The sequence below is a fragment of the Borostomias antarcticus genome (genome assembly GCF_949987555.1).
Source record: "Borostomias antarcticus genome assembly, chromosome: 31".
Lineage (NCBI taxonomy): Eukaryota > Metazoa > Chordata > Actinopteri > Stomiiformes > Stomiidae > Borostomias > Borostomias antarcticus.
In genome coordinates, this window is record NC_140264.1 from 2,168,856 (window position 1) to 2,177,977 (window position 9,122).

Genomic DNA, 9,122 nt, shown 5'->3' on the forward strand with positions numbered 1-9,122 from the left:
CGTTATATCAGCAATGCATTCTACCAAGTGGTCAACTGAGCTGTAGTCATTGGGTGTCACAGAAATATAGAGCTGGATGTCATCTGCGTAGCTATGGTAGGTAATATTGTGCCTCCTAATTACATCCCATAGGGGTAGCATTTACAGACTGAAAAGTAGGGGCCCTAGAATGGATCCTTGTGGGACGCCACATGTCATTGAAGTGTTTTTTAAGCTGTGATCACCAAGGACGACAGAAAACTCTCGGCCAATAAGGTAGGTCCGGAACCAGTCAAGGACTGGACCGGAGAGGCCGACCCATTTCTCAAGTCTTCCAATATGGATGGCATGATCTAGTGTCGAAAGCTGCTATTTCTTATACAAAACTATTATTTTGTTAATAAGTAACTTTTGACCAATGTATGATTGATTGAATTTGTGTAAAACAGTATTTTTTGATCACACAAAGTAAGGCTTGCTGGAAAGTACCGGCAATCTGTATGAAGTTGGCTGAACATCTTTAGATACTTTACCCATTGAGTCGTTTGGAAATAAAACAGGAATGTGCATTTGCCTACACAGGTTCAGAATGCCAAGCAGCTGAACAGCGGTCTAAAACACCGGATGGAAGCCGGTATCGATGACCTCCGGCTGCCTGAGGTAGGTGACAATGGGCTGTGCCTTCTCTGTACATGTTAAGATCAACAGCTGGCATGAGGCACACAGCTTTGTAGAGTGTCATGTCAGTTACCAGCGAAAGGTGTAATCAACAGATGCCTGTCAAGGTGCCATCAATATGGAGTCATCTCTAAAGCCATGGTCATTTTTTCAGGCTGCTATGGTAGCACATATTTCTGTTGACAGAAACACCCAATTAGAGGCTTGAACATCAAATTTACGTTCTGTTCTAGTGCAACCAGAAAGTTAATGCCCGCTGGACAACAGACGAACAGCTTCTGGCCGTTCAAGGTAAATAATTTCTCCTACTTAATAGTCGGCAAGTGGTTATCTAATGACTACGGCCGTGTTTGTCTGAGCATTTCACTTTCATGTGGTACCTGCATCTTGTACATGTGACAAATAAACATCCTTGGGTTCTATTTATTGTGCAATACCACTTTTCTCCACCAGGCGTCCGGAAGTACGGGAAAGACTTCCAGGCCATTGCCGACGTTATCGGTAATAAGACGCTGGGCCAGGTAAAGAACTTCTTTGTGAACTATCGTCGTCGCTTTAACCTGGAGGAGGTGCTGCAGGAGTGGGAGGCGGAGCAGGGAACTCGCGCCCCAAATTGCGACACAGTCACATCTGGCGAGGAGGGGAAGAACAGCTCCAACACCCCTTCCGGGAAGAGTACGGATGAAGAGGAGGAGGAGGTGGTGGAGCATTCCCTTTTTCCCCCCGTTGAATGGGCAAACGTTTGATTTCACGCCCTGGGTTTCCAGATTTGGGCCCAAAAGGCTCACTCACTTTACAGGTTTTTGCTCCAAATCTCATCTGTAACACGTCACCGTACCAAGTCACTTGATATTGTTGTCACGGTGTCACAACTAGACATTACAGTTTTGTTAGGTCAAGCTGGTTTTGATTGCTGCTTATGCAGTTGGAGCAAAAACCTGTAAGCTTATAGACATGTTATTGTTAAACTGCTGACAAAACTCACCTATGTTCCCTTGTTTGACCTCCCCAAGAAACTTGTGTTTGTTTCCTGTCTCTGTGTTCTGTACTAATGCGACTGCACTTCCATTCACTTGAACCATCTTAATGCCCCAATGCTTAATTTCCATAAGAGGAAAGGAAAGGATGGCCAGATATCAGTTGACTGACTTATTATGACTTCAGCAGCTTGTTAGAAGGTTCAAGTGAACTCCTTGAGAACTCCTTAACCTCTAGTAGGTTAGGGTTAGTAATGTTTTACCTCAAAAACCAAACTCATTCCTCTCTCTCCTCCAGGGTCAGGTGACCCTCTCTTCGGGGCCCACCTCTGTGGCGGCGCCCTCCTCGGCGACGGCGGCCCAGCCCCCGGCGACATCCAGCAGCAACGCCTCGCTCCACCAGCCCCCGCCGCTCCTGCGGCCCTCCCTCCCCGCCACGCCAGCACTACACCGGCAACCGCCGCCCCTCCAGCAGCAGGCACGCTTCCTCCAGCCGCGGCCCGCCCTGCACCAGCCTCCGCCGCCGCTCATCCGGCCCTCCAACCCCCCGCCACCCCGCCTCAACCCCCGCCCGCCCGCCCCAGCGCCGCCCCCCTCCCCCATCTCCGGCCCGAGCCCCACCCTGCAGCTTCCCAGCCTGGTGGGCTGCGTCCCGCCATCCGAGGCGCCCTCCTCCTCCTCGGTACACTGAGAACGCTGGTGCCTGGCAGTGGGAGAGGAGGGACGGTCACCTGTTGTAGAGGCAGTTTTATTCACCCGTTTAATGGTATCTTTTTAAAAGGTTGTTTTTGTTTTACTTGTTTTTGCCAAATGATTACCTCCACGCAGGACGAAGTCCAGGGAGAAGGTTGTTTTCAATGGCGTAATCTGTCTGTCTGTTAGTCAGTAGGATTACGCAAAAACTACCCGACCAATTTTCATGAAATGTGGTGGAGGGGTGTATAGGGATGGGTCTCGAAAACCGGTTCTATTAAGACACGGTTCGAGGATTTCAAGAAAATGGCTGAGCGCACACAGCGATCTAAGGCGTGGTTACATTTCACAAAAGTGAAAGAAAAGGAGGTGAAATTTGTGCTCTAAGATATTTTCCTGCAAGGGGGGAAATACAACGACATCTATGTTAAAGCACTTAAATGGTGCCCATCAGATTAGAATTGGGACTTGCACTACATTTAATAGTCTCAAAGTGCTTGACAGACCAACTCCCTCGTCCTCTTCTACCACCCCAGGTATGCATGCTGTGCGCACCAAAATAAGTCCCGTTCGTTGACATTGACTGTACTTAAATCTAGTGCTAGATGTATTCTTTGCTAGCTAGATTCCCTCTGTCATCGGCTTGTTAAAGCTATAATTTACAGTGGTTCATTCATTAGACTAGTAGTAACGTACTGCAGCTAGCCAGCTATACCTACAGTAAAGTTAGCTACCATTAGCTTGCTAGCTCGGTGCAGTGACGTTACGTTACTAGGCACAACTAGTGAATGAATGAATGACCCACTGTAGTCTAAGTTATACTAAGACGTTTTTGTAGCCTTTAGCAAGCGGATGACAGGGGGAATCTAGCTTGCAAAGAAGACATCTAGATTTAAGGACTGTCAATGTCAACGTAAAATAGCCTAATAGTGTATAGCATAGCACTTGCATGTACAATGCTATAGCACTATCTAGCTGGTTAACGTTAGCAAGCTGCAGTGCTCGTCACAACCAATGGATGGCGTTAGTAGCCTAGCAATCGGTTGGCATAGGTTTGCCTTAGGTTTGACTGAGGTTTGCCTTCTTTCTGATAGAACATTTGGAGGGCATATTATTTATATTATTTATAAAGCCATTTGAAAGCAACCTCAATGTGCCGGAACCATCAAAGGAAATAGATACACAATTAATAGCCTACATATAAAATATACATAACAAACACTTTTCTGAATAAGTAGCCTTAGTAGAAAGGTAGGGTATCGATAGTGAGATCGATAAAGACTCGAATAATTAGAGGAGAATGTTCGTTTTTGACAACCTGGACCTTATTTACGGCATATTATAAGACGTTTGACTCACCGAGATAACAAGTATATCCATGTTATGGCGGCGGACAGGGCACTGAGAATGCAGCTTCTAAAAAATCTATTTTCTGCCGCAAAACTTGTTTTCAACAATCTGTTTTAATGAATCGCTAGTTGTGCTTACATAGAGCGTAGGCTTGTTGTGGTTTTCACATGCCTCTGTAATATGATCTTTAGAAAAGTCTTTAGAAACGTAATATAGCTTCCCCACTTGCTGCAGCACGCATGCGCACAGCGCGCAGACTGGCTATTCTCCGTCTGCAGGCTACAATCGCGGCTCACATTGTCTACGCTACGAACGGCTTGTTGGTGCCTGGAATATTGTGTGCAATATGGCTGAATATCAGATTTTGAGGATATAGAAGATGACATTACATAGATATACTTGGCTCACGCTGGATTTTGAATTTCTTCTACAGGCCTCTGAATTACACCAAAGTTATCTCGGTGAGTCAAACGTCTTATATTATGCCGTAAATAAGGTCCAGGTTGTCAAAAATGAACATTATCCTTTAAAGGAGTATGTTTAGCCCTGTTTTAAGGTTACTTATGGTCATATACAATGATTCAGATCAAAACATTGACAAAACTAGCATTTTCGAGAAAGTTGATAATTGCTCTACCACCATTTGGTCATACAATGGATGTGGATGGGCATCTTGAAAAATCATTCAAAAACATGTTAAACTCGATTTCAAAGACAAGAAACTCACCTAGGTGTTAGTTGGCTTTCTAGCATATAATTCGCCATAACGTAAGATTGTAGTTCATCTGGCTTTTAAAAAATATTTAGCATCAAACTATTTAGTCGCAGCACATACGTGTGTAAACTTCCGCTTTAACTAATTCCGATATTGCGCAATGCCTTGATCTCGCGGTAGGCGAGGTCCGTGGATTCCGGCTCAGCTTCCTTGCCTTGAAAAGCTAGCTGCAACAACAAGACAGGCGAAGCATTTGTTTGGGATCTCAACAATGACACGCTATTGTGCCGTTGCCAATTGTGGCAAAATCCGTTCATCTGTAACTTGTCATAGACTTCCCTACAACGATCCCGCAAGATTGAAGTTGTGGCTAGAATGTCTTTACTTGGACGTAAACACACCCGTGGATATTCTTCAGGTCTTAGATCACCGTGTGTGCGCTTTGCATTTTGAGGACAAATGTTATAAGCCTAGGCTATTCTCGAAGAAATCTCCCAAAAGGCTCTTCCTCAAACGTGATGCTGTTCTGACTTTACATAGAGGAATGACAGAAGACGAACGAGTGGAAGAACTTGAGGTAAGTTCTTATTGCCAGCTGTGTGTGTGTGTGTGTGTTGAAGCATTATAATAATAATAATCCCTTTGCTAAGACTAACTTTAGAAAAATAGACATAGAAGAAGTGGTCTTACAGCATGAAATTATCAAAACTGTAGATTTATTCGCTCGGACATAAATACTAGTGGTAAAAGCAGGACTCACTTTCAACAGGCAAGGAGTCAGACTCATGGACCGAAAGGTTTGCTGTTGCAGCTGTTAGCAACAGGTCCCACTCGGTACAGCACAAACTTTCCTCTTCTGTGGGCATCTGTTGGCAATGTTTGCAAGCACACCACCAAACACCCGTGGTTTGTGGTATAGCGACAGCTTCATCGACCGTCTCTGGCTCTGCGGTTCGGCGAGCCTCCATCTCTTCCATTTGCTGTAGTTCCTCCTCACTATATTCAGGCTCAAACGATAAGCGCTGCTGTCAAAGTCTAATTCCTCGCAATCAAATTCATACTCTTCTAGATCAACCCTTTTGATGTGCGTTTTCTGAACTGTAGCCTAGGGCTTTCTTGTCTGTGAGCGAAAGAGTAGCGTGAGCAGTGAGCAAATTAGCTAGCCTAACATAAACAATAGCTGCTGTAAGTAGTTCCGCTTCCTGAATCACCTCTGCGGATTGATCTACACATCTACAACGGTCGCGTCAATACAAGTCTCACTATATTCAGGCTCGAAACGATAAGCGCTGCCGTCAAAGTCTAATTCCTCGCGATCAAATTCATACTCTTCTAGATCAACCATCTTGATAATTCATAAAATGACCAATAAAACCCTACAGGATTCATACTTTGCGGCGAATTTGATGTCAGAACACCAACGGACACCAATTACACCCTCCGTGAGCTTCTTGTCTTTGAAATCAAGAGTTTAACATGTTTTTGAATGATTTTTCAAGATGCCCATCCACATCCATTGTATGACCAAAACGGTGGTAGAGCAATTATCAACTTTCTCGAAAATGCTAGTTTTGTCAACGTTTTGATCTGAATCATTGTACATGATCATAAGTAGCCTTAAAACAGGGCTAAACATGCATTTTCCCTTTACTAATCCTTAAAGCAGTCTCAATAATGGCATCAGTATCGCAAAAAATTAACGAGACCCATCCCTAGGGGTGTAGCAGGAGCCGAGGAAGAAACCATTAAATCTTGGGGCCGATCGATGAATTATTCTTCACTTTAATTAACATTGCCAGACAGACCAGACCGGCACATACAGGTACTTACCAATGTTTAATACATCCATAGCTAGTTAGTTTCTAGCTATAATGTAATCAATCTCATGCTGCAAAGGATTGATTCAGCTAGCTAGCTACCTTGCTATTTTGCCGGTATTAGGACCAAAATAATTTAATCATGGCATGATAGTGAAGATCAACTGCTTTGAATTACCTAGTTATGCTCGTAGCTAACTAGCACTAGATTACTGCTGTCACTCCTATCATATCTAGCTAGCTATCTTGGTAGCAGAGATAGTCTAAATCAGAGAGCAGAGCTGAGGAGCCTCTGTCAGGCTGACCCCAGTTGTGTCAAACCCAGCTGCTCATGAACTGCAACGGTGATGCACCACCAATATATTTTTGACATTTGAGTCCAAGAATCGGTAACCTAATGTCACTGTATGCTTCCGACATGTGTTCATGGGAAGAGGTCTGCGCTCTCCGAGTGTTAGTAAGGTTAGTAAGGTGACTATCCACGGTCGTTATATAAGGAGATTGTGTATATTAACAAGATGTAAAAACAATTGTGTAGTTGAAAGGTTATGTATATTAGGCTAGTCTCTACAATGGACAGTTCTATTTATTTAAAAACACTTTTTACCTTTAAAATCAGACTCATTTATGGAGTTAGCATGCAGCCTACTGGAGGACATGCAAGCAGCGTTGGATTGTCCTCTAAGCTCAACTGAGCTCTGTCCACTAAGCTGTTCTTTGCTATTGTTAGGCGAGGTAAAGGGGTTGGCAATTAGCAAATACTTTAATGTATAATGAAGGCACTATAGTGAGCGATAGACTGCATTTGTTTCTTTTCCTGTGACACGTGTTCTTTGAGCAAACGTGTTGTTTGTTACTAGGAGTATTATTTATTTTTCTACTTGGTGCTGTGGACTTGGCCTCCACTGGTTTTCTGCCTGTCTGTGTAATACATCATTGTGCAAGTGCTCTTATGCTTTTAGGACAACATTTTGCATTAATCAAAACTGGACAAAACATGGACTGAAAATGGAAAAGTTAATATAATGAACATGTTTAATATTGATGTAATATTAAGCTATGGTGATGATGTCACTGTCTGTGTATTGATTGTTGTCAAAAGTGAAGACATTTTCTGGCCTGTTGATTAAAGTTTTCTTAATTTTCGATGAGAGACATTGAGGAAGATGGTTTTAGACTTTGTCTTCTGTACTATTTTATTTGATAGAGAACATAAAAGCAGCCCAGATCATTGTATATAAAAATATATATCTGGTATAAATGGTTGCCAAATGTGTATTTCTCAGTGCAAGACATCCATTCGCAATCTTGTTTGATATATAACACTACAAGTAACACATTCTCTCATGGTTGTCATTAGGATATAGGGTGTTATTTAAATAAATAAAAACATAACATAGTTTGTATGTGTTCAACACAGGTGTCTCATGAAAAGTGTTAGTATATGAACATTACACTTTATATATCTCACAACCAGCTTTAAACTTTTAAAAGACATATAAACGTTATCTTTGAACCACTGGGCTAATATGTATTATAGTGATCAAAATCAACCAGACTCGGTTTACGAGGCATAGACTCAAAACACAATAAACCTATACTTTGGAAATTACTGTGTCAGCAGGTTAAATACTGCACAACACTTCATTCTACTCATTTGTGAAAGCCAGAAAAAAAGGTGATTTCACTCTTTTTTACCCATCTAGACCACATGAGACCAGGCCTACATTAAAAACCACATCACCTAGACCTGTCAAACCTATACTAGACTATCAAGTAGACACAGCCAAGGGGCTCATTAAAATGCAGTTAAAGTTTTGTGAAACCTTTGTTCTATTTGTGAAGACCAGGAAAAAGGGCGATTTCACTATTTTTTCCCCATCTAGACCACATTAGACCAGGTCCAGATCAAAAAGCACATGACTTACACCTGTCAAATCTGCACTCAATTATCAAGTAGACACCAGACACTCATTAAGATGCAGTTTCAGATTTGTGAAACCTTTATCCTATTTATTTAAGTAATTTGTTATGAATAATGTGATGCCTCTATAATCAATCATCACATTACTCAGCCTCCCAGGGAAAGTGTACTCCAAGGTGCTGGAAAGGAGGGTCCGGCCGGTAGTCGAACCTCAGATCGAAGAGGAACAATGCGGATTTCGTCCTGGTCGTGGAACCACCGACCAGCTCTTCACTCTCGCAAGGATCTTGGAGGGGGCTTGGGAGTTTGACCAACCTGTCTACATCTGTTTTGTGGACTTGGAGAAGGATTACGACCGGGTCCCTCGAGAGGTCTTGTGGAGGGTTGTACGGGAGTATGGGGTGAGGGGATCCCTACTTAGGGCCATCCAATCCCTGTACACCCAGAGCGAGAGCTGTGTCCGGGTCCTCGGCAGTAAGTCGTCTTCCTTTCCGGTGGAGGTTGGCCTCAGTCAAGGCTGCGCTTTGTCACCAATCCTGTTTGTGATTTTCATGGACAGGATATCGAGGCATAGCGGCGCGGAGGTGGGGTTGCAGTTCGGTGAGCAGTTCAGTTCACGTCGCTGCTATTTGCAGATGATGTGGTCCTGATGGCATCATCTGCCTGAGACCTCCAGCACTCTCTGGATAGGTTCGCAACTGAGTGTGAAGCAGCTGGGATGAGAATCAGCACTTCTAAGTCTGAGGCCATGGTTCTCAGCAGGAAACCAGTGGTCTGTCCGCTCCGAGTAGGAAATGAGTCCTTACCCCAAGTGAAGGAGTTCAAGTATCTGGGGGTCTTGTTCACGAGTTAGGGAACCATGGAGAGGGAGCTTGGCCGGAGAATAGGAGCAGCTGGTGCGGTTCTGCAGTCGCTTTACCGCACTGTTGTGACGAAAAGAGAGCTGAGCCAAAAGGCAAAGCTCTCGTTCTTTCGGTCATGACCCATTC

At 43.7% G+C, this 9,122-nt stretch overlaps 1 protein-coding gene across 3 annotated transcripts in view; it reads left to right on the forward strand.

The window, feature by feature from the left end:
- The window catches only part of rcor3 (REST corepressor 3), a 33,993-nt gene extending 26,643 nt beyond the window's left edge, over positions 1-7,350 (forward strand). For 2 of the 3 annotated variants that reach the window (XM_084460330.1, XM_084460331.1), the window contains 4 exons: positions 562-639; positions 891-948; positions 1,111-1,355; positions 1,933-7,350. In XM_084460330.1, the coding sequence (XP_084316456.1) occupies positions 562-639; positions 891-948; positions 1,111-1,355; positions 1,933-2,325 (774 nt within the window). In that variant the 3' untranslated portion in view covers positions 2,326-7,350. The remainder of the gene's footprint in view (positions 1-561; positions 640-890; positions 949-1,110; positions 1,356-1,932) is intronic. The other variant, XM_084460332.1, reaches the window with a different exon arrangement.
- The last annotated feature ends 1,772 nt before the right edge of the window (positions 7,351-9,122 follow it).